This window comes from Gorilla gorilla, chromosome 2 (genome assembly GCF_029281585.2).
Source record: "Gorilla gorilla gorilla isolate KB3781 chromosome 2, NHGRI_mGorGor1-v2.1_pri, whole genome shotgun sequence".
Lineage (NCBI taxonomy): Eukaryota > Metazoa > Chordata > Mammalia > Primates > Hominidae > Gorilla > Gorilla gorilla.
The window spans coordinates 145,012,928-145,038,925 of record NC_086017.1 but is presented as its reverse complement, the minus strand read 5'-3'; the positions used below and the strand labels follow the sequence as shown (position 1 = coordinate 145,038,925).

The following is a 25,998-nucleotide window of genomic DNA, read 5'->3' as shown; positions in this document are numbered from 1 at the left end:
CCCATCCTGTGGTCCAGCCGACTTCCCTGCTCCCACTGCCCTTGGAGTGACACTGTTATGCCTCCACACTTTGACTCATGTCATTGCTTCTGCCGGAATGCCCTTTCCTCTCTTCTCTGCTGCGAGAATTCTCTGGATGCATCAAGGCCCAGAGCATATGTTTGGTCTGAGCAGCGAGGCCCTTTCATCCTCTGTCCCCTCCGTGACCATCTCTCCTATAGCATCATCCTCAGGGCTGGTTTAGCCTCTCAACTGTGCAGTAGCTCCTGTGTGCATCTGGCTCTGAGCTGGGCTCTGTGCTTGGCTGAGGCCAGGACCCTCTGGGACCCACCACTGCATTCATGAGTCTAGCACAGGGCCTGACCATAGTTGGTATCGCCAGTGCCTGCTGGCACACACACACACACACACACACACACACACAGCATGGAGAGTTGGCCTCGGGCTTTAGACCCATCAGATCAAGAGGCCTCAAGGACCCAATGTGGTGACAAGAGGAGAGAAACCTCAGAGAGGACTGCCCTCCCCATCGCAGGCTTTCTCTCTTTTTTTCCAATATTGCAGCAGGTGGAATTCCTTTCCCAGTGCTCTTAAAAATGGTAATTAGGCTGGGAGACCAGGGCTCCAATTCTGTATATACAGAGGCTCATTTTAATGAATTCTCTGGAGATGGAGAAGGGGAAATGTTATTTTGTTTGTTTTTCCTAACATGGTGGCAGAGGCATTCGAGAAGTAGACAAGATCCCCAGGGTCTTTGGGGATTCAGCTTACCTCACCCCAAGTTGTGCCCCTGCACAACAATCACTTCCCACCACCCCTTCAGACATCCAGCAGTACAACCTGGCAGAGCTGTCTTGCCTTGATTGGCTGAGGTGCCCAGACAGTTCCTAGAATGGAATCTACCTCTCCTTCCCTCTTTCTCTCCCACACTTTCTGTCTCTGGCCCTACTACTCCCCTCTCGTTCACTCATTCTGACAAAAGATGTTTGTCAAATGCCTACTCCATGTTTGGAGAGGCAGAAGAAAGTGGCCTGGCCACGGAATCTGGTCCTGCCTTCAGCCAGGGCATGAAGGACAGGGAGGGGGCGTTTAACCCTATCCTTAGTGACAGCTAGTGAGTTCTTTCTCGGTCTAAAACTGAACATGCAGGAGACCCTGAGGGGCTGGCATGAGGACCTGGGCATGCGGGGCTGGGTTCTACAGACCTCTCAAGACTTTTTGTCCACCTGGTAGGCCCCGTGAGATGCCTCAGGGGAGCAGGTCTTCTACCTCCTCTTGCCTCACCCTTACCTCCTCACCCCCAAACACACATACACACACACGTGTTCTCATGACACATGTACTCTCTGGCCTCTCAACACCCTGCCCATCACCTCATCTAAGTCCACTCACTTGAAGAGGTAAAAAAACAAGAGTCACAGCCAGATGAGATTCATGTCTGCAGTGGTTCTCTCATATAAAACCCCAACTAAGTAATTACTTTCAAAATTTATGATAGAAAAAAACCTTCCAGTATGTGCATTGTGATGAGACTTGGCTGTCTTTGGGGCCAGCCCCCTTCCCCTTCTGCAGGCCTGGTCTGTGAGCTGCCTGTGTGAAACCTGCACTCATGCCACCATGGAAGGGTTCAGCCTCTGCAGGTGGCTGCTGGGGATGGAGGGGGAGGATTTGGTGGTAGCAGCACTCTTCTCGGGTCTCTCATGGGCCCTCTATCACTCCTGGCTGCCTGTTAGCATCACCTTTTGGGAGATTCACGGGCTCGAGTATTAGCATGCTTAAAGCCTCAGCAGTGATTGTGATGCACTTAGAGCCCACTGGCTCGTCCCTGGGCCTCACACCATGGCACAAATTAGGAAACCACTGACTTAATGGTCTGTCCCTGGGAGCAGGTCCCTGGCCTGCCAGAGCTCATCCAGCTGCTCTCAGGAGGACACACTCACAGAGTGGAGGAGCATTTCTGGAGGCCTGTGAAGCTCTGCCTGCGCTGGATCCTTTCCTGGGTCCCACAGAGCCTGGGAACAGAGTGGCTGCCTCCTCGCCCTCCCAGGCAAAGGGGTCGCCTGAGATGCTCTGGCCTTACAGGTGATCCTCACTGCATTCCTGCCGCTCCGCCCTGAGGCTTTCCTCTCTCTCCTCCTGGGGCTGCCTTAACAAATTGCCGCAGAGTGCCTTAAAACAACAGAAGTTTATTTTCTTACTGTTCTGGAGGTTGAAGTCCAAAATCAAGGCACGGAGGGCCTTGTTCTCAGAAGGCGCTGGGAGAGAATCCTTCCCCCAGCTTCCAGTGCCTCCGGGCCTTCCTCGGCTAGTGGCTGTATCACTCCACTCTCCGCCTCTGTCTTCAGCAGGCCTCCTGTCTCTCTGTGTCCTCACCTCTTCTTAAGAGGACACCAGTCATTGGATTTAAGGACCCACCCTAAATTCTGGATGATTTTTTCTCTGAAGATCCTTAATTAATCGTATGTCCAAAACTGCAATTTTCAAATAAGCTCATATTCTGAAGTTCCAAGTGGGCATGAATTTGGGGATGGATACCCTTCAAGTCTCTCCAAAATCCTAGCACCTCCCAGTTTGATCCCAATGGGGACTGGACCTTCTGGCCTGTTCCTCAGCTTGGGCACCTCCGCACCCCCCAGCATAGCCCCTGCAGGCTCCGAGCCCCTCCGGCCCTTCACGTGCCTCCTGCCCAGCATCTCGACCTGGTAAGGCCATTTCCCCCGGGATCCTTTCTTGGCAACATGTCTTTTTATTCTCACAAGGTGTCTCCAGATCATTTCTTTGTGTAACATTTTGTAAGTTGATTTAATGAAATAAATATGAGTGTTTCCTGGGGCCTGGCCATTGTGTCTGCAGGCCACTTATCTGGCTGCTCAGCCCATAAATCAGCACCTGCCCCTCCCCAGTGATCTTGCCCTTCTGAGAGGAGCTGAGCTCCACACGCAGCACATCCCAGCTGCTTAGGGAGGGGACAAACAGGAGAGGTCACGGTGCATGGAAGGCTATGCTTTATTCAACATGGTATTTGGTTCTCTGCCATCTCTTTCCAGGTCAGCACATTCTCAGGTGGCCCAGGGGGTTGCCAGCCTTGGCAGCATGACCTTAACAAACAGAGACTTGGGCCTAAAAAGCCCCCGCACTGCCTTTGCTGGTGTGGGTGAGGTAGGACCCAATGATGAAAACAGACCTGAGCGGGGGTCAAGCCAGAAGGTTCCCCGTGGACACACCCACACACTCATGGACACTGGACCCTGACACCCACCCCCAACCCAGGAATAGAAAAGGGGCGTGAAAAGAGACACCTGTAGGACTTCGGGCAAGATTTCTTTCGAGCACTTTTTTCTTGGTGTAATTTTCCATCATCTAGACTTTAAGACCTACATGAGCTACGGTTTAAATATAAATTTACAGCTGAGGGTGGGGGTTCACACCTGTAATCCCAGCACTTCGGGAGGCCAAGGCCAGAGGATTGCTTGAGGCCAGGAATTCAAGACCAGTCTGGTCAAGATAACGAAACCCTGTTTTTATAAATTTTTTAAAAATTAGTTGTATATAGTGGCATGAGCCTGTGGTCCCAGCTACTCAGGAGGCTGAGATGGGAGGATTGCTTGAGCCTGTGAGGTCAAGGCTGCAGTGAGCCATGATCATGCCACTGCACTCCAGCCTGGGTCACAGAGCAAGACCCTATTTCAATCAGTCAGTCAATTAATAAATACATGCATACATATTTGCCACATTCCTACCTCTAAAGTAGGCCACTGGTCTAGATGATACAGGGGTTAAATTCCATCTGATTAATTTCCAGGTTAAAAAAATGCAATACTAAGACGCTGAAAAGCTCGGCATGTTGGAGTGGAGGGCAGTAGTGGGGCCTGTGAGCGGGCTGTTGGCAGGGCTGCATTTTGACTTTCATGGGCCTCAGGCATTTCGCTTCGTGGGCCCTAACATGGGCTGAATTGTGTCTCCTCAAAATCCCTGCATCGAAGTCCTGGTCCCAAGTATCGCAGAAGGGGACTGTAGATAAAGATAGGGTCTCTACAGAAGTAAAATGAGATTATTAGGGTGGCCCTAGTTCAATATGACTGGCGTCTTTATAAGAAGAGGAGATGAGGACATTGACATTCACAGAGAAAGACAATGTGAGGACACAGGAAGGGACAGCCATCTGTAAGCCAGGGAGGGCCTCTGAAGAAGCCAATTGTGCCTACACCTCAGTCTCAGACTCCAGCCTCCAGAGCTGTGAGGAAATGACTGTAGTCGAAGCCATCCAGCCTGCGGTACTTTGTTATGGCAGGCCTAGGAAACAAATACAGGTCTCTTCCTTTAAAAAAATGTTAAGAATTATATTTTTACAGCTAGCTACATTGGTGTAGAGATGAATGTAATTCAGGCTGGATTCATTATAATTATAGTCATTTCTTCTCCTGATTTTAAGAGAAATTAAAATGGAAACATTTTCCTTGGCCCTTACGTGTCTTACGGGCACTGGGCTCTGTGCCCCTCGTGCCTGGTGTGTGAGTTGGCCCCAGTGACTGGGACTGTGGAAGGCCCGAGGGCGGGTTGGGATCCCTGGATAGGAAGGGTGCGCCGTGGAGGGTTCCTGACCCAGACACTGATGGGATCAAAGATACGGAGTTTGTGGGAGGCAGGCCTGGAGGGGCTGGGCCGGGACCAGGGGTGGCAGCTGAGGCGGGGCACACAGACTCAGATACAGCTGTGTGTGGAAGGGCAAGGAGGGCAGGGGCAAGGGAGGAACCATGCAGGGCTGTGTGGGAGGTGAGTGAGGGCCCTAGGAGAGATGGCACAGGAAGTGGAAGGGGCCAACGAACAGTATGTCTGTGGGTTACATACAGAAGAGGAAGAGGCCTGAATGCGCCCCAGGTTTCTGTGTAGAAGTGCTGGAAGAATATCAGTGCCATCAATACAAAGAAAAAGGAAGAGTCCAGTGGGAGGTAATGATCAAACAGCCAAAATGCTTGCAAATGGCTGTTCTATCAGGCCAGCCTGTGAGAGACTGGGCAAATCTAGATTCCTAAAGCCCTAAAAATGGGTGCGTTTTCTCTAATGGAATGTAGAACGGAGGCAGAGTGCCAGAAGAAGGGATCTTTTAACCACAGAATCTAAAATGCCACATGTCCCCAGAACCTGGGGGAGATGGGACAGGATCTTCTGCCTTGGTAGAGGTGGTCAGAGTGAGGGCACACGCCAAGGAGAAGGATTCAGAATGTCCCCTATGCCTCAGTCCTTTTTTTTTTTTTCCCCCTTCAAAAAGAGGCCTAGGTTTAAGCCCCAGGTTCAAGTCCCACTTCGCTGGGAGACCCTGGCCGAGCTTTTTAGTTTCTTAGTATTACTCTTTTTTTTAAGCTGGAAATCATTCAGATGGAATTTAGCCTGTCTATCACCTAAACAGTGGCCTTAAACTTTGGAAGTAGGAATGTAATTAATTTGTATTTGAACTATGGCTCATATAGGTATTAAAGTCGAGGTGATGGAAAATTATGGGCCAAAACCACTGTTGATAGAAATGTGCATTACTATACAGAAACCCTGCAACAAACCAAGAGAATAGTGATAAAGTGAAACAAATGACAACTTTCCACAGTGTCCCGACCATCCCTGCATGTGCACTCATGCTGTGCTTTGCAGCTCTGCCAAATGATGCTCGACCCCATAGACTTCGGGCAGAGCACTGGACTGCAGTCCTCGGTTAACTCTAGCAACATGAGGATATTTTTTATATTAATAGAGTAGAGTTTCATTTTTTGCAGACATTATGTTCTGGGGTCACAATATGAGGTGACACTCTTATGTCGTGAAATCTGAATGCCAATCACTCTGGCAAGATGACCCTGCCTCAGAGACCCACTGGGGCACTGCACGTCATCCAGGTGTTCCCTCTGAACATTGACCCGGCAAAAGATACTCCAGGCGTTGGACTTTTGAGGGCATCTAAGAACTTACTTATGGTAACCTACAAAATGAATTAGGAAAGATTACTAAAGCCTGGAGCAGAGAACTGCATCCTGAGTCCATTCCACTTATTTAATGTATCAGGAGCTACTGGTGGGCTCACCCAGTACCCATTGGCAACCTCCTACTCCCTCGCTTGATTAGAGACTGTAAAAGCTAAATTTGGCTTTCCCAGCCTCTCTAGAGGCTAAGGGTAATGATAATGACTCAATTCTGACCAATAAGACACAAGCAGCAGTCTGCTTGGGGGGAAGGATTCCAGGGAAGCTCTTGCTTGCTTTTTCTGCCTTGAATGTGGATGTGATGTCTGGAGCAGCAACAGACAGTCTGTACAAAGATGAGAACCCATGGGCCACGACCGCAGAACAGAATAAGCAATAGTCCAGGGGCCTGGTGTACCACCACTCAGTGTGCCAACCACACTGCCCAGGCTCTAACATCCTTTCTTTCTCTCCCTCCTCTCCTATGTCCTCCTGTCCACTTCTTTGTCAGCACATGCAAATTAGAAATGTAGTCCCCTCCTAGTACAGAAAGCTGATGAACAGTGGCATAAATGAAGGAGAGTTTTAATTTTGTAGGTGCAAGAAGTCATGTGGTTGGCACACTGAGTGGTGCTACCATCAGGCCCCTGGACTATTGCTTTTTCCATTCTGCCGTCATGGCCTGTGGGTTCTCATCTTCGTGCGTGCTGGCTGTTGCTGCTCCAGACATCACATCCACATTCAAGGCAGAAAAAGCAAGAATCCCTCCCCCCTCCAGCAGACTGCTACCTGTGTCTTATTGGCCAGAATTGAGTCACACCATTACCCTTAGCCTCTAGAGAGGCTGGGAAAGCCAAATTTAGCTTTTACAGTCTAAAGTAGTCAAGCGATGGAGTAGGAGGTTGCCAGTGGGTACTGGGTGAGCCCACCAGTAGCTCCTGATACATTAAATAAGTGGAATGGACTCAGGATGCAGTTCTCTGCTCCAGGCTTTAGTAATCTTTCCTAATTAATTTTGTAGGTTACCATAAGTAAGTTCTTAGATGCCCTCAAAAGTCCAACACCTGGAGTATCTTTTGCTATAAGAGTTGAGGGGAGGGCTGGCACACATGAATCCATTTGTCACCCTTTGGGAGGCCTCTCAGGGAGCTTCAGGCCACACAACCTTGCACATTATGGGTAGCTTTTGAAGGGACCCACTGATATTGATGAAATTTAGCCTTATTTAAAATTTGAAGGTGTATGTTGTTTTCAGACCACAGTCAGGAAATAAAAGAGCAATCACATATTTAAATTGGGTGGTGACTAAAGTACAAGCCACTCTCCATTGGGAGAAAAGTGGCCTCCAGGACCATACAGACTTTGAAACTGAGGTATCTGGAAGAATGCAGGTACCTGTACTGTGGCCTTCTGAGCCAACATCCCCTCCCCCAGGGCGCATTACTGCGCTTCTGGCAAGGATATGCCCAGCCTATTTGCCAGAGACTGCTGTCTCATCTCTCCAAAGCACCCACTTGCCAGTCTGGAACCTGAAGTTTCAGCAGGCTCATTTGCAAGCTAATTTGCATGACTTTACCCTGATACTTTCATTTAATGGTTAGTGGTGCAGAGCACAAACAGCAACTTCATTGTCAAAGGCTTGTCATGCCCAGCTGCTTTGTGCCACTTATGGATGCTTCCCCAGCCCTGGGCCCAGGCCTGGCCAAGGCTAAAAGAAGACGCACATAACATGCCTTTTCATTATTTCTTTTCCTGAGAAGAGAATCTTGAGTCAATTTATGCAAATTACCATGCAGATTTCCATTGCAGACTTTATTACTGTGTCTTGTCAGAATGTGGAAACAAAATTGTATTTCATAATAAATGCACATAGCAAAGAAGACTTCAACAAGTGCCTCAGGAAACATCTCTTTCCTCCGGGATCAGCTGGGCCAATGGAAGCTTCTGTGCAGAAGGAAGCGTGTAATGTACTGTCACTCTGCACTGTATGTCTGAACCCCTGTAGATACTGTTTAATACCATGTTCAGAAGAAGATAAATGTGGATTCAGCTATGAAATCCGTGCTCATAAGATTCCTCACATTTTGTATAAAATGAAGTGCCTGCCATTTCTCATATACAGTGCTGTTTGTAAGCACAAAGCTATTAAAGGAATAAATAAGCATTGCCAGGTTTGGAGCAATCTAATCCCAGCAGAGTGCAGCTCAGCCTTCTGAGAGGACATGGTGCAGTGCAGGAGGTGTACCCAGCACAGCCGAGGAGGGAGAGGAGGAGGGTCATAGGGATCGTGGACTGGCTGGCAGGAAACTCCCCAAGGTCAGGCCTGCTGCTCATGTTGTGTTGATATCCTGCGTTTACATCCCTGTAAAATAGTTACCAGCAAAAATAATTTGCTTTGTACCTCACAAGAGAAAATGAAGTTCAGAGAAAGAATGCTTTGACCAAGACTCCATGGCAAGCTAGAAGAGGGAAGTAGTCTCCTTTAGAACCCACCTCTCTGAAGATCAGCCTTTCATGAGGCTCTGGGAATACTCGGTTATTGAGATGTTTATAGGGATTGCAACCACAAAGGTTCCTAGGGCAAAGAAGCTGGGGAAACATTGGGTTCATGTTTCTTCAGTGCAGAACTCATCAGAGCCTTTTATTTGCCAGTGTGCCTTATGAGAGGCTTTACTAAAGAGGCTGTCTACTCAGGGCTAGAATATGTAGCCTTTCCCAGAAATACTTGATCACCATTTACTTTTGTTCCAAAGATGGTCTCATGGGGCTGTGTTTCTCATAACCACACTGAGAAACATTGCTGGAGAGTCTCCATGGGGTGGGTTCTACAGCTTCTCTTAAATCTCTAGGTCAGTCGGTCACTAATAACAATTCATAATTTTTGTTTATGCAGCATATCACAGAGTATGCATTATCTTCACTTTCTCTAACTCATTTGATCCAACAGTCCTTAAAGGAAGCTGTGACTTTTCATGTATTAGAGATGAGGAAGCCAAGGGCCAGGGAAGCTAAGCCATCTTTCCAGGACACTCCCAATCCAGTGTTGGTGTTGGCAGAGCACTCAGACCTTGCCAACACTGACAGAGGTCACCAAAAACAGACTGGGGCTCCCTTGGCATATTACCCCGTCCAAGTATGTTTGAGTGGGGCACTCTGCCAGGTGCATGGCCATTCCCCTGGGGCAGGGTGCATGGTAGCTCCTGTGGGGCTGGCTATGGTCTGTCCTGGGGAGCATTGACAGCCATTCTAGATTTGCCGGCAGACATATGCGCCCCATCCCAAGGGCCTGTGGAGCGTCCTCTTCACCTCAGCTGCCTGGCATTGCTGGGCTGTGTGCATATCATGGATCTGGGCTTTATCTTCAAAGAAGAAATGACTCCCTCCCTACCCCCACACTCTCATACCCACATACACATACTTCTACATGCAAATAAATACATAATTACATACACATGTGTATCCCCACTCATCCATGTATCTGCTCACACACACTCATACCCACCTTCCCATCAGTACACACTGTGGCCTGTGGTGACCTTTGAGATGAAATGTACCCTGTGGCAGGTCACAGGAAATCACCAAGGTTGCTGGGGCCTTTTTCAGGAGGATATGGCCTACCTGGGTGGCTAGTTGTTCTTTTTGTCTGATGTCCCCATATCCCTCCAAAGTAGGAGCCACAGATATGACTGTACTACAGATGCAGAGGAGGAAAAACTAGCATCAGAAAGGAATAGAGGGTAGGGGAGATAGCTATAGCAGAAATACTGCATGGAGCTCAGCATTTACCTTTGAGTTTCCTGGTGGTTGGAGGGAAAGGAAATACCATGCATGGCTCCCACATACTAATGGCAAAATGCTCCCAGGCTTGCATTTTGAGCCAGATATTGCTAACACTTGAACAAGGTCACGCAGTAAGGCAGGGAGAGTGGTCAGGTTTAGAATCAAGGATTTGCCAGGCATGGTGACTCACGCCTGTAATCCCAGCTCTTTGGGAGGCTGAAGCGGAAGGATCACTTGTGCCCTGGAGTTCGAGACCAGCCTGGGCAACATGGTGAGATCCCCATCTCTACAAAAGAAAACTGTTTTTTTAATTAGCTGGGCGTGGTGGCACACGCCTGTAGTTCCAACTACTTGGGAGGCTGAGGCAGGAGAATTGCTTGTGCCAAGGAGGTCGAGGCTACAGGGATCTGTGTTCATGCCACTGCACTCCAGCCTGGGCAACAGAGTGAGACCCTGTCTCAAAAAAAAAAAAGAAAAAAAGAAAAAAATCAGGGTTTCTCTGCCCCAGCTTACAAAGAGGTATATGTAATGACTTGGCAGGTAGGGCATCTAGTGACAGTGTTACCAGCAAGATAGAGACTTTCCTCACATGATGATTTGTGGTACAGACCCTCACAGACCTCCAAAGTGCAGTGCCAGCGTAATCTGGCTCACTTGCTGCTAAAACCATCCTAGAGAGTGTGGACAAAGCAGCCTAGGCCCGTGGTCTCTGAGGATCTGATTTGGCACAAGTCTGAGACTAGAGTACCCAGCAGAACAGTGGTAGACACAGCTCTTAGACAGAGCCCCGCAGCCCCAGGAACCCCAGGAGCACCACTGGCTTTGATGCTCGGCAATCTCGGATTGGCTGGTAAGCCCAGCTGCCTTGCAAAACCACGCCTGGACCACGCTCATTCCCTGTGACGAGGAGAATGCCCATCAGTATAGATCTAACTTTGTGGCTCTCCATGGAAGTGGCATGAATGACACCCAAGTGTGGTAGTTTCTCATTAGTTCTAGTGTTGTGGTTGCAGTTGCTTCCAGAGAAGCAGCACCTTGGGCCATCCTTTAGTGGCTACCCTAGCTGGGATGTGCTCCGAAGGAGTCAGCCCATGAAGGTCGTCTTTTATTTCATCACCCAAAGCCCATGATTTATCATCAGAGAAGATGCAAATTAGTTCCCGTGACCTCACTGACTTGCTATGGGACCTCAGGCAAGTCACTTCACTTCTGTGTGGCTCTGGCTTATCTGCAAAGTGTAGTTAGTGTTCCCAGTCATGCAAGCCACTCCCCCCTTTTCTTGTTAACAGTACCTTATCTTAGTCACCCAGCCTCTCTACATCTTTCACACCCATGGAGTCCTGCCTCTGCTTCTTGATATCACTCATGTGTCCTCCTTCTTTCTCACTCTGCTCTTTTCTGCCCACACCTCTTTGCCTGTCTAGGCCTTTGCAGCAGGTTCCGTTTTGTCTCCCTTGCCTTTATCCCATTTACTATCCTTCAACCAGGGTTATCTTTCTAAAGCCCCAGCTACATGGAAGTCCCTCTTCTTTGGTCGTTTATCAGTTCTTTGGCTCCATCCTGTTCTCTACAGGCAATTCACAGTCCATTGGTCCTGAATCATTTTTGTTTTTCTGAAGAAACTGTGTGGCTTCACACCTCAGGGTGTACTGAAGCCATCACTTTTGTCTAAAACAATGTCCTGCATTTACCCATGCATGTATTTACCATTTCTGATGCTCGCAATTTCTTCCAGAGAATTCTAGTTTCCATTAGTGTATTTTCCTGTCAGCCTGAACAGCTTCCTTTAACATTTCTTGTAGTGAAGTTCTGCTTGCCACAAATTCTCTTTGTTTTTGTTTATCTAAAAATATTTTTATTTTTTCATACTTTTGAAGAGTATTTTTGCTGGATTTAGAATTCTGTTTCCACGTTTTTTTTTTTTCTTGAACACTTTTATCGTGTCATTCCACTGTTTTCTAGCTTCAATTTTTTTCCAGTATGGTAGCCGTCATCCCTGTTATTTCCTTGCGTGAGGTGTGTCATTTTCCTCTGGCTACTGTCAAGATTTTTCTTTATCTTTGATTTTTAGCAGTTAGACTCTTATGAATAGACATGTGATTTTGTTTCTTTATTTTTTTAATGTAATGCTTGGAGTTGGATGAGTTTTTGAATCTGTAAATGTGTCTCATTTTGCACTCAGAAAACTTTTCACCATTATTTCTTTAGTTTTTTTGTCCAATTCTCCATCTCCTCTACTTCTGGGACTCCAATTAAACATATGTTAAGCTGTATGAGGCTCTGTTTGTGAAATTTTTCTCAATTTTTTTTCTCTTTATGCTTTCTTTTGGATAATTTATATGATCTATTTTCAAGTTCACTGACTATTTCATTTCTCTTTTTGAATTTGTTGTTTCAGATGTATTTTTCAGTTCTAAGTTTGTATTTGGTTCTTTACTTAGAGTTTAGTTTCTCTGTTGAGATTTTTAAATCTGTGCCTTTATTATGAGCTTATTTTTATATTTGAGCATAGTTATATGAACTATTTTTAAATGCTTGCCTGCTATTTTCAACATCTGGGTACCTCAGAGTTAGTCTCCATTTAATCTCTTTTTTCTTGAATATGGCTGACATTTTCTTATTCATATGACTAGTAATTTTGGGTCATACATTATGTTAAAACTGTGGATTCTGTTTGTTCCTGTGAAGAGTACTCTTGGTTTTAGTGGGCAGCTAAATTGTCTGGACCCAAATTCTCAATTCTCCCCCCCGTGGTAGGCAGCAACTGAAAGTTATGTTCAGATTTTTTTGTTTGCCTGTTTTATTTTGTTTTCAGTCTTAGGTAGGCTGCTTAGGGTCTGCTTGGGTCAGTCAGAGATTTGGGTAACATTTATATGGAGAATTTGGGGTCACCTCTCTGCATCTGTGTCACTTTCAGGGTTTTCCACACTTTCTGGCTGCTGTAGTAACTTTGCAGATTGTTCTCTAATTTCTCAACCAGTAAGACTGTTTGTGCCTTATTTGAGGCAAATAGATGATGTCAAAGAGCTAGAAATTTTCTGGTAACTGAGGCCCAGCCAAGGCCCTCTTAAAAGTTCTTGTTTCTATTCTGTCCTTAGAGAGCTGACTTTTCTCTTCTGGGAAATGAACTTCACCTTAAGTGGGCTCTGCTGAACTATTATGGCTGTTGACCATAAGATTATGACAATAGGTAGCCAGATAGTATGTGACCCCCAGAAATATTCAGTGACAGCTTCAGGGTGCATGACAGGTTCAGAAATGAAGGGATTTCAGGAAGGAGAGGGAGTACAACTGAATAGTCAAGAGCAGGGACTTTGCATTCAGGGAAACTGATTCTGACACTACTGACTGTGTGACCTTAGTTCTGAGTAAGACTTGCTTTCTTCTGTGAATAGCACCTTCTCATGCATAAGCATCTCTGTCTTGTCTCTCACCCTGTACAGGGCATCTGCCACTCCTGGACATCACAACCTCCCCAGACTCTGATTACAACAGAAGGCAGTTTGCAAACTTTACTGCACAAATGAGTTATCTGAGGGCTTGTCTGGAATTCTGATTCCCAGAGATTGTGATTCTGTCTGTCTGAGTGGAGCTCAGGAATCAACATGTTTAACAAGCTCCTGATGTGATTCTGATGCACATGACTCGTGGGCTACATATTGAGAATCATTGAATCACTGGCCAGTGGGAGAGATTGATTAGTATGAGATCTTTTCAGTTTAACAGAGAAAGTGTTAAATGAGGGGCCCTTGACCAACCTGAGGGCCCAGAAAATGATTTGTAGAGGAGGTGAATCTTGAATTCTGAATAAGTATAAACCATGTGGAAGAGCATTCCAGAAAAGGGGACATTATTAGAAAAGGCCCAGACACACAAAGGAACTTGTTTATGAGGAGTTCTGTACAGAATATTATTTCTAAAGTATAAAGTGCAGGCTGGGCAAGGAGGGAATGAGTCCATAGAATGCCAGGGGCAGGCCCTGAACAGCATTATAGGCCAGCTTGAAGTGTTTGAGCTATTTCTTAGAGGCAGTAGATCGTAGTAATATGATCATATTAATATTTCAGAAAAATAACCCTGTGCAGTGGTTTCAGTGTCACCACCAAAACTCATATTGAAATTGAATTCCCATTGTGACGGTATTAAGAGGTGATCCTAGAAGGTGCAGCTGCTTTAAAAAAAAAAAAAAAGTGGAGTCTTTAAGAGGTGATTAGGTAATGAGGGCTTCACCCTCATGAATGGATTAATGCAGTTATTGCAGGAGTGGGTGGTACCATCGGAGTTTGGGCCCCTTTTTCTCTCTGTTGTGTGTTCACTTTCCCTTCCACCTTCTGACATGGGATGACACAGCACAAAGGCCCTCCCCAGACACCAGTGCCATGTTCTTAGACTTCCCAGCTTCCAGAATTGTGATAAGTAAATTTCTTTTTAAAGTAAATTATCCAGTCTGTGATTCTGTTACAGCAGCAGAAAATGGACTAAGACATCCTGCCTGCTACATGAAAGATTAATTACAGTGGAAAGCATGAGGGATAGTCAGAAAGCTGTTGGTGTTATTTAGGTAAAAGAAGTTCAGTGTCTAAACTAGGGCAGTGGTGTTGGGGATGGAGAAAAAGGGGGCTGGGTGAGAGCCCTTAGGAGGCCAAGCAACCAGTTCAGTATTCATTTGATGTGAGGGAACAGACAGCAAGTGAAGAGGAGCAACTCAGGAGGGCTTTCGGGCTTCCAGAGGCGTGGGCGCCTGGATGGTCAAGGTGCCATTTATTGAAATAGGAAAAATAGCAGAAGCAGGTTTGGAGGAAGATGATAGGCTCTTTTTAGAATATACTATATTTAGTCAGCTGTCTAGTGGATAATTAAGTGGGATTTGTAGTAAGTAGCTGGATGCATAGATTTGGGGCTCAGAACAGGGGTAAGGCCTGGGTTATAGATTGGGAACTGATCAGTATATCATATTTGAAGCATCGAGAGTAAATGAGATCCCCCCTGAAACAAAACAGTGGAAATGCCAACATTTTAGGGAAAGAAAGGAAGAAGATCCTAGAAGAGAACAATAAGGAATAGCAATTAGAGAGGCAGGGAAAGCCAGAAACAAGTATAGTCGTGGAAAGCAAAGAAGAAACAAATGCCATAGAAGAGGAATGGTCAGCAGGGTCAAGTGTGTTGAGTCTGGACTATACAGTGTCCTCATGACTTGATAATCAAATGGCTATTGGTGACCATAGCAAGAGCTATGGGCAGAGGGACAGAAACCAGACTGACCTAGTTGAGAAATGGGTGGGCATAGAGGAAATGGATACAGTGGGTTTGAAGTCCTTTTCCAAGAAGCAAGCCCATTGAGAAGAGGTGAGAGTGGCAGATGGCTAGAGAGCAACTTAGTGAAAATGAGGGATTTTTCCACTCAAAAGATGTGAGAATATTGAGAATGTTTCTTGGATGAAAGGAAAGAGTGAGTAGAGAATGAGAGACTGAGATATAGAAGAGAAAGGAGATGGCTGAGAAAGCATCATCCAGAGAAGGCCAGTGCCAAGAGGGCCTAGGAAGAGGCTTTCTTTAAACAGGAGAAATAACGAATACTCAGAGCCTGGAGGCATGTGGGGATAAGGCTGGACATATGTAGACAACTTTGCAAATACCTTTTGAATCCTGACTGCAGTCTCAGCTGTGGACATTTGACAAGTCGCTTAGCATCTCTTGTCTTCCATTTTCTTAGCAGTGACACAGAATACAGAAGAGCCTAACTCATCACACTGATTTGTTGTCCAGATTAAATTAAGTAATGTATTTAAAGCAGTTAGTACAAGAGCTGGGAAATGATAAAGTGCTGAGATGTTTCATTGTTGTTACTGTGGATGTCATTGTTACTGTGATAGGACGCAATCAAGGACAAGTAGCATGTTTTTATATTTGCCCGTAGATTTGCCATTTCTGGTGCACTTGTATTCCAGCCTTGAAAATTCTAATTTCCATCTACAAAATTTCTCTTTAGCCTAAAGCATCTCTTGTAATGAATGCATGCTGGTGACAAATTATGTGACTTTCCCTTATGTGAAAATGTTTATGTTTTGTCTTCATTTTTGAAGAAAATTTTCATCAGCTATAGAATTCTAGGCTGACAGGGTTTTTGTGTGTGTGTCTTGTTTTATTTTTTAAGCAGTTTAGAGATGTTGTTCCCTTGTCTTCTGTCTTCCATTGTTTCTGATGATAAATCAACTATAATTCTTACCATTGTTTCCTTGTATGTAATGTGTTGTTCTGTTTTCTGGCTGCTATTACGGTTTTCTCTCTATTTTTTTATTTTCAGCAATTTGACTATGACATACCTTGGTTTGGTTTTTTACAGATTTATCCTGTTTTAGGTTCACTGAACTTCTTGGAACTGTGGGTTGATGTTTCTAATTAAATTGGGTGAAGTTGGGGGCTATTCTCAAGATGTTTTTTGCTTGCATCTGTTTCTACTGTCCTGAGACTCTAATTGCATTTTTTGTGTTATTATTTTTTGGGAGACAGAGTCTCGCTCTGTTGACCAGGCTGGAGTGCAGTGGTGCGATCTCAGCTCACTGAAACCTCTGCCTCCCAGATTCAAGCGAGTCTCCTGCCTCAGCCTTCTAAGTAGCTGGGATTACAGGTGTCTGCCAAGATACCTGGCTAAGTTTTGTATTTTTGGTAGAGATGGGGTTTCACTGTGTTGGCCAGGCTGGTCTCAAACTCCTGACCTCAGGTGATCTGCCTGCCTAGGCCTCCCAGAGTGCTAGGATTACAGGCATGAGCCACCATGCCCAGCCTCTAATTGCCATTTATGTCAGCTCACTTGATATTGTCCTAGGAGTGCTTGAAGCTCTCTTTATTTTTATTCCATCAGTTTTCTCTCTGTGCTTCAGTTTGAACAATTTATTATGGCCTGTCTTCAGGTTCACTGAGCTTTCCTCTGCAGTGTCCTAGCTACTGTTATTTAAATACAATGCATTGTTATTTCAGATATTATAGTTTTTAGTGTTAAAAATTCCATTTTGTTTTGTTTTAGAATTTTCATAAATCTCTTGACAGTCACCCATTGTATTAATTTTTAATTTTTTTTTTACCTATTTATAAGAGTTTTAAAGTCTTTGTCTACTAATTCAACATTTGGGTCATGTAGGGGTCTGTTGAGTTTTTTCCCTTGATTATGGCTTGAATTTTCTGTTTCTTCACATTTCTAGTCCTTTTTTATTGTACAGTGGACCTCATGAATAATAAGTTATAGTCTTGGATTTTGTTACCTTCCTCTGAAGAGTGTTGTTTTATCTTAATAGGCAATTAAATGATGGGCAGTTAATATTTTTTAGGGAATGGTTAGTTATCATGTATGGACCTTGTTAAGACAGATGTCTTCATCCATTCAGGCTGCTATAACAAAATAGACTGGGTAACATATAAGCAATTGACATTTATTACTCACAGTTCAGGAGTCTGGGATTTCCTTCCAAGATCAAGGCTCCAGCAGATTCCGCATCTGGTGAGGACTTGCTCTCTGCTTCAAAAATGTCACCTTTATGCTGTGTCCTCAGTGGTGGAAGGGACGAACACTGCGTCCTCACATGGCAGAGGGGAGCCAGGGTGCTCCCTTAAGCCTCTTTTATAAGGGTACTAATCCCATTCAAGAGGTCAGAGTCCTCATGACTTAATCCTTTCCCCAAAGGATGTGCCTTTTAATACTATCACATTGAGGATTAAGTTTCAGCATTTGAATTTGAGGTTACAGGGGACACATTCAGACCACAGCGATAGATTTATTTTGGTTTTCTCTGAGTCCTCTGGTGTAACCCTCAGTCCTGAGATGATCTTGTTCCTCCCAAAGCCAGCCTTTCTGGTGTTTCAGTGGAGTCTGAGGTGTTTTTGAAGTTCTTTTAATTTGGTGGGACTGGGGAGTTTCGTCAGGAGGCAAATTGATTTAATGTAGAATCTGCCTAGTTCTCTTCCATTCCTTGAGTGGTTGTAACTCCTACCTACTTTTTTTTTTTTTTCTTTTGAGCCAGGGTCTTGCTCTGTTGACCAGCCTGGAGTACAGTAGTGTCATCATGGCTCACTGCATCCTCAGCCCCACCAGCCTCAAGCGATTCTTCCCCTCAGCCTCACAAGTAGCTGGGACTACAGGCAGGCACCAGCACACCTGATTAATTTTCATTTTTTATTTTTTGTAGAGGCAAAGTCTCACTATGTTACCTAGGCTGCTTTCAAACTCCTGGGCTCAAGTGATCCTCCTGCCTCGGTCTTTCAAAGTGCTGGGATTACAGGCATGAGCCACTGCGCCCTGCCTCGTCCTGCTTTTGATCATTCTTCAGTGCTTGCACATTGTTATTTCTTGTATTTTTCCAGATATTAAAATAGTTTTCTGTTGGAGGGTTTGTTTGATACAAGCCACTCAGCCATTATTGAAAGCAAAACTTAGGAATATGTTTTTGAGCAGAGCTGAGGGCTCAGTTACACCCAGAGACAATGCCTATGCTTTGGCACCATCTCCACAGCTATAGAAGTTCTTCAGTGGCTCAGTGGCCTGGTCAGATGGAGAGTGTGGCTAGAACAGGTCTGAGAGAGTGGACAGTTAAGGGACCAGAGGTTTCTCTGTTGGGGAAGCTGGAAGCAGGAATTAAGAGAGAGCTGGAGAAGATGGGATGTTGGCCTTGTTCAGGTTCCTCGTTGCTGCCTCTGGTCAGTCTGTTATGGGATGTGAGAGAAAGTATGTGGATGTTCAGTAATGGTGTTTATGATTATGGAGGCCACTGGGTTGAGCTTTGCTGGGACTTCATCCAAGTGGCACAATTTCTTGTTTCATTTGGTGACTTCTCTGCCCTTTGTGGAAGCAGAAGTGCCTTGTGACATGTGAGGTGTGATGGGGTTGTCATCATTACAGTTATCAGTAGCATTACAATCGGGTGCCTACCTTTGAGAGATACGTTTCTCCATGGTTCTTTGCTTGTTAATTAGGCTATGTTAACAGAAACCCAAAATAACAGTGGCTTAAACAAAATAGAACAATCTGAGCAGTCCAGCACTGCTGAAGTAGCTCCTCAGGGTCAGGGAGTCAGGCTTTGTTGATGTCGTCGCTCCTCTGTCATCCTCATCTGGATGGGCCACTATGACTCATCCCCACTGACAGTGGGAAAGGGAGCAGCTGTGGGTACTCCCTACCCACAGAGGACCTGACCCCAAAGATGCCTAGATCACCTTCACATCCCATTAACCAGAACATAGCCGCCCAGCTGCAAAGAAGGCTGGGAAATATGTTCTTTATTTGGGGCAGCCCTGAGTCCATCTGCACACCCAGAATTCTGTTACTATAGAAAGGGAAACTACATACTGGGGACAACCAGCAGTCCCTTCCACCAGTCCTAAGCTCATGCACCTGGTTTTAGTTCAAAGGTGACTCTACAAAAGGAGCATGTCACTCCTGGGGAGCCTGTTGAGCATTGAGGAGTTGAGAGACTTCTACCTGCTATGCACATTTCTCCATAAGGGAATCAGAAGACAAGGATTGTCAATCTAACATACACCTGTGAAGGAAAAAGTCTGCATCCACAAGCACTGGTCATTGCAGATTTGTCCCTCTGTGGCTACACTATGCGAAGCTGTGGTAGAAAGAGCCCAGGTGCTGCCAAGTTTGCAGCTCTGATCTTCCCAGCCCTGCTACTGATGAGTGAAGTCACACTAGGCATGTCCTTTAACCCTCTGGTCTGTTCTTTCATCTCCAAAGTAAGGGATTGATTGGGTTGTATCTAAGGTGTTTGTCTAGTGTCCACATTCTAGCATCGTATGCTCCAGAGCGTAGAATGACCCTCCATATCTTTGTGTTATGAGGCAAGCTTCCAGGAGGGTGCAGCCAGTCTCAGTCCTTTGTGGAACGAGTTGGGAGTGTGACTGTGTAAACATGCACACTTGTGCACACACATTGGTGCATACCTTTGCATTCAGCCTGAGGGGACTGGAGATATGACCTTTTCTATTTTCTTGGGCTTCCTTTGGTTGTGTTTTTTGCAGTCAAAAATCATGGCATTCCACACAATTAAACTTATTTATTAAACTTTATTTCAAATGACTTTTTCTAATTTTAGTACTGTTGTATGTTCATTGTGGAAAGTAGAGAAAAGTGTAATGAAGGAGTGTCATGAAGGAAAGAAAATGCTCTGTCACTATTCAGACCGTGATGCTATTAACACGTTAGCAGATTCCCTTCACTTCAGTGTCTAAGAAAACATGAAAAATACTTATAGATCTATTTGAGTTAATCTAATTGGGATCACTCGCCAATGATGTTTTATAACCTGTTTTTTGTTTATTTGTTTTTTTAACTGGATAACCATTTCCCCAAATCCTTAAATACTTTTTCAAGGATGTGATTGTTAACAGCTGCCAAGGGTTCTAATCACATGGATATACCACACTATGCTTATTTAGTGCCGTGGACATTCAGGCTATGTCCAAGTCTTTGTTATTATTGATTACATAGCAGTGATATCTCCATTTTACATTGACAGCATCTCAGTCCTACTGACAGGTACTGGGTGCCTGTGAGGCCCAGAGAGGTTGGTTGCCTGCCCAAGGCCACACAGCAAGTGAGTGGTGGGTCCTGGCCATCTGGCCACAAGGCTGGCTGCCTCTCACAGGTGCCAGGGCAGAAGAGGCATAGGTGTGGCACAGGGGAGCTGGTGACAGCTTCCACTTTTTTGGCTTGGGGAGAAAAGAGCCAGTGGGGCCTCCCAGCGAGAGGCCACTCTGGGTGGTCTGCAGTGCCCGCACCTGAGAAAAGCCATGCTGCTGTTTGCACCCACACAGCAGCAAGCTGCCTGCTTTTGCCCCCTGCCTCCCACCCTCCCACCCTCCCGAGGTCAGTGTTGAGCCCAGGCCCATGCTTTAGGGCAGAGGGAAGAGGCTTTGGAAGCTGCAGGTTAGGCCATGAAGGGAACAAGGCAGGGAGTCCAGGTGGGGAGGGCAGGATATGTGCGTTGAGTGGCCTGAGTGGCCTCGCTCCTGGGGAGGCCTCCTCACCACTGCGCTCTCACTGCTCCCGAAGCACTTTCCCTCTCCAGAGAAGATCTCACCCTATAAAGGCCACCCTCATCTTTCCTCAGCTTGATCCCTCAGTGAGAGAGCCGCTGAGTGGTGGCAGGGAGGGGCAGGGAGGACAGAGCATGGCCACGTTAGACCTGACATGAGCATCCCCTCTTGCTGGTTATGCCACCACCTGTGGTCACTAGGCTTTTGCCCCTTTGCATGAGACCTTTTGGTTTTGACCGTTCTGTGCTTTTCTCTAACAGGCAACCATTGGGATTGACTTCTTGTCAAAAACCATGTACTTGGAGGACCGCACGGTGAGCACCTAATATTAGGACTGGGAGGGGCAGGGAGGGTTCCTTTGGGCTTATCCCCTAGGACCCTTAGCTGGGCACCACTGAGAGCACCTGCCGACACTGGGAGCTGGAGCTGGTGATGCCAGCATTGCAGAGCCCAGCTCTCCCAGTCCCCCAGACCAGGAGGACCTCACTGCCCCACTGACCCCTCTGCCCATGGTCCTGCCCTCCCTGAGACAGGTGCGACTGCAGCTCTGGGACACAGCTGGTCAGGAGAGGTTCCGCAGCCTGATCCCCAGCTACATCCGGGACTCCACAGTGGCTGTGGTGGTGTATGACATCACAAGTGAGTGAGGGTCTGCTCCTAAGGGAGGGTGGCTCATAGGGGGTCCAGGGCCCAGGTGTGACCCTGGCCAGGCCTGTGTGTTTGTGTATGTGTATGCATGTGTGTGCACACACATGTGTGTGCGATTGCTCCCTGACTGCAGAAAGGCAGGGAGCAGTGGTGAGTTGCCTTTGAACACCAACATGTTTTCCACTGCTCCCCACCCTCCTGCAACCGACAGGGGTTTATAGGGCCAGGTTGGTCCTGCTCGGAGGGGAGGCCAGCATGTGGTGTGAGCAGATGCTCACAAGGTTGGCCCTGCTCCAGCCTCTCTGCACCCTCCCTCTCCCTGGCTGTCAGAAAGCTCCCTAAGGAGCTACTTCTATATGTGTGTCACCATGGGAGAAGATGCTGGTCCCTAGGCCAACCCCGACCCAGCAGCTGTGGGTGCAGGACTCCCTGGGAAGGTAGGCAAGGGGGTCTGGAAGCGCAATAGGCTGGTAATCCTTCTCCAGTACTGTGGCTCTTCAGGCCAGGGCAGGTGTTCTTAACAGGACTGCACAGCCTCAAGGGCGCACAGGGCCAGAGGTGGGGGTGGGGGGCCGAGGCAGAGGCCAGACCTGCAAGGCTCTTGTAATGGAACACACCTGATAAGCCCTCAGGGCTGTGGTTACCCTGAAGTGGGCGAATGCCCTAGGTGCTGTCCACAGCCTTAAAAATCACACAAGGAAGCATGCATGTCCCCGTGCTGGTGCATGCCCCCGCCACCCAGCCTGCTGCCCTGGCTCTGCCCACCCCTTCTATCCACCTCTCTTCTGACCACAGGCCCCCTCCACACCTGAGTGCAGGTAGGAGCTGGGCCCACAAGGGCCTGGGTTCACATGGCCTGATGCGCATCAGAAGGGATACCAGGCTGTGTGAAACTGAGGCTTCTGAGGACAGCTACCTCCCCTCCCCTTGGGTGTGCAGGCTGCCGAGTGGTGGGTATTGCCTTATAGCTGCTCTGCCCTGCAAGGCCTATCATGGCAGCTGAGGGGGGTCAGGCTGCCCACAAGTGGCCTTGTCTCTCCTGGATTTTTGAGTGCACCTGGCTGTCCTGACTAGTCCCGGGGCCACCTTTCCCCTCCTCTCATCTGCAGAGCCTGAGGGTTCTCTTCAGAAACCCCTCTGGCCTTCCCCAAACTCTCCTGAGCTCCCATGGTGGGGACACCACTCATTAGGGCCCTTCCTTCCCTAGAGGCTGCTGTGTCCTCCTCTGCCCACCCCTCACTGTTTCCAAACTTGCCAAGTCGCGCGCGCATGTGTGTGTGTGTATGCACACACACGTGTGACCCAGTTCTCACTCTCCACTCTGAATCCCCAGAGTCAGGTCTCTCAGGTGGGCCCCTAAAGCCACTATTCCATGTGGCAAATCATGACACTGTGATCTTCCAGATGGGGTGATTCCTCTCCCACAAAGGGTGACTGAACAGTGCAAGTGGCTCCCCAGGGCCACAGGGCAGGGCCCGGTTCCCTCTGAAAGGCCCTACCCAGCTGATCTGTGTTGACTGAGCTCACACCCCTCCCTGGGTATCTGAGGGCACATGCTCACCCTCCCTCCTGCTCCTGGCTCACACCTCCCCTTCCCATCTCCCACTGGTGGCTGGCCCTGGCTTTCAGTTTATCCTCACTTTCTGCCTCCAGATCTCAACTCCTTCCAACAGACCTCTAAGTGGATCGACGACGTCAGGACAGAAAGGGGCAGTGATGTTATCATCATGCTGGTGGGCAACAAGACGGACCTGGCTGATAAGAGGTAGGTGCAAGGGCACACAGGTGCAGGGTGCCACCCTCCACTCCTCTGTAACGCTCCTGGACAGGGAGCTCTGGGATGCATGGGTGGTGTCTGTGCTTCTGACCATGCATCCGGAAAAGGTCCCTTGAGACACTAGGAACTTTGAGGACACCTGGTAGACTCTCATCCATGGGTATCTCATCTGTGAAGCCATGTCTTCCACCACCAGGCAGGGGCGGGGCACTCCTCCGTGTGCTGTCTACACAGAGCCCTGTGCACCTGGCTTGACCCAGCAGTGCATGGTCTAAGGCCCTGCCATGGCCACAGCCCTGCCCCAGACACAGCAGTCCTCTAGGCCCCAGCGTGTGCACTGTGAACTGTCTGTGCCTGTGAAGTGTCTGCACCAGTGTGCGTGGGGCTGTGAATGCCCTGGGCCCTGGGTGTGAGCATGCGGAGCATTCAGACCACAGACCTATGGCTATAGCCTGCTTAGCCTGGTTTGTGGCTGCGTCTGGCATGAAGCTTTCTCTGAAGAGGCTCCTCCATGCACAGGGAGAACTGAGGTGCCATGTGTGTACATTGTCCACTCATTTTACATGACCCTGACTTGGGCAGATAAAGTGACAGGCCATGGACTCCAGCAAGCAGTGCGGGCTTCCTGCAGCGTCCCTTGACCACCTGAGGAATCATCTGAATTAGAGCCTGCTTTACTAGAGTTCTGTCCTTAAAGTAAGGAAAACTGGGCTCAAATCCCAGTACAGAAGGTACCCAGGCCCTTCATACCCTCACCTACTTCTGCCTGCCCCATCATGGAGCCCTCTCTGCTAAGTAGCTTTGTGGCCCTGGGGGAGACACTTTTAGCATTAGTGTTCTCACAGGGAAAATGCGACTGATAATACCACCCAGAGTGGCACTGCCTGGCTTGAACCTCTTCATAAGCACAGGCTCTGCAGTAGTGACTACTGGGAAAGGCAGGTATGGGGCAGCCCTACCCCAGGGCCTGCTTTGAAGCTGAGAAGACACAAAGGAAGGAGTGGGGGAAGCGGGTAGTGTCCTGCTGTTCCCTGGTGCCTGCTTTGTGCTAGCGAGACTGTGGTTGGTGCCCGGGAGGGACCCTTGGGATCAGAGCCTGTCTTCAGGACTGACCAAGGGCCCAGTGGGCTCCCTCTGCCCTGCTGGGTGGGTCCCTCCTCATATCTGCCAGGGGCTGCTTCTCTGCTGAGCTGATTTCCCCCCTTCCCCTCATCTCTAGGCAGATAACCATCGAGGAGGGGGAGCAGCGCGCCAAAGAACTGAGCGTCATGTTCATTGAGACCAGTGCGAAGACTGGCTACAACGTGAAGCAGGTGAGGACACACCTGGCACGGGGCCCGGCACGGTATAGCCCTGTGGTCAGCTGCAGGCTCAGAGCTGCCTTGCCCTGAAGGGCTGGTGATGGGATTGGGGCAGCCAACCAGAACACCCATAGATGCGCCCAGGGAGGGGAGAGCTAATTTCCGGAGCTGGTAAAGCCCAAGAGAGGGAGGGACCACTCCGGGCACGGCGTCTGGAGAACATAAGTCACCAGCCACCATAGTAGTTGCCAGTCACAGCCCACGTAGCAGGCCCTAAGAGTGTCCGGCCACCAGCTTCCAGGAGGCTGAGGGAAGCAGTGGTTCCCTAGCCCCTCACCCCACTTTGGGTGATGGGTGCAGGAAAATTCAATCTGATCAGCATTTGGGGTTCATGCCTTGTGCTTAGCAAGTGCTCAGGGCTGTGGAGGGCAACTCAGGCCTGGGGGAAAGAGCCTACCATGATGTGGTTGGAACTCACAGGAGGGCGAGGCAGTGGAGTTAGGGCTGAGCCTTGCAGCATGAGGGCCCCTGAGTAGTCCATGGGTGGAATTTAGCAGGTCAGCAGACAGGGCTGGAAAACATTGCACCTTTATCTTCACTAACCACTGACCCATCCATAGCACTGAAGGACGTCTGATTTGTCCTTCAATGATGAATGTAGGCAATGACACTCAGTCACATTAGCAGTGCCTATGGCTTTACCACCAATAGAAATCACAGATGCCTTCCCATCACCTCATAGTGTTGCAGGTATCTTGAACTTCACATCTATCAGTGTTTCAGTGTCACACTAGTTGTTAGATCTCTTGCTAGTTCTCGCTGTTCAATGTGTTTCATAAGGAAGCACAAATGTCGATGAAGTTTTATTTCAGTACTCAGTAGTCCCCTTTATCATCCTATGTAATTGATTTCACATACTTCAAAGGAGTCCATAGGCTTAACCAGATTGCCGGAGGGGTCCTTGGCTCACGGAAAGGTTAAGAACTCCTGCCGTTGGGGATGAGAAGGACTTGGAGAGGTGGTGAGGAGGGAGGGCATGCCAAGCAGGGGAGCAGCAAAGGTGTGGCTGCAGGGTGCCCGAGGTGTGGGGAGGGGACTCTGGGTGAGGAGTGTGGTTGGCCTGGCGGTCGCTTCTGCCCTGCCACCCCAGCATTGCTGGGAACCCTTGGCAAGCTGTGTATACAGCACTGGCCTTCTGGATGCAGTGATGGTTTGCCCTGTGTGGACAGTGCTGGTGGCAGTGGGGAAGGTGGGCTGGCAGAGCGACAAGAAGAGACAAGAAGGGTGGAAGGGACACTGTGTGACACTGGGGGCCCCAAAGCTCCAGGACTCAGTGCCCCACCCTAACTAGAGTGTCCTCATCAGGGCTTCACTCACTCCCATCTGTTCCCAGCCTCCCTTGGTGTGGGGCTGAAGCTGTCATGGTCCTTCCTGCTCCCTGGGGGCATGCAGGAGAGACTGGGCTGCTACTCTTTGGGAGCCCTAAAGTCATGGGAAGCAGGGAAGCAGAGGG

The 25,998-nt window shown here is 48.0% G+C and overlaps 1 protein-coding gene across 3 annotated transcripts in view; it reads left to right on the top strand.

Moving 5' to 3' along the window:
- Positions 1-25,998, top strand: part of RAB6B (RAB6B, member RAS oncogene family) — a 71,666-nt gene that overhangs the window by 33,142 nt on the left and 12,526 nt on the right. For all 3 annotated transcript variants that reach the window (XM_004036337.5, XM_063704210.1, XM_055382814.2), the window contains exons 3-6: positions 21,020-21,073; positions 21,293-21,398; positions 23,061-23,172; positions 24,404-24,497. In XM_004036337.5, the coding sequence (XP_004036386.1) occupies positions 21,020-21,073; positions 21,293-21,398; positions 23,061-23,172; positions 24,404-24,497 (366 nt within the window). The remainder of the gene's footprint in view (positions 1-21,019; positions 21,074-21,292; positions 21,399-23,060; positions 23,173-24,403; positions 24,498-25,998) is intronic.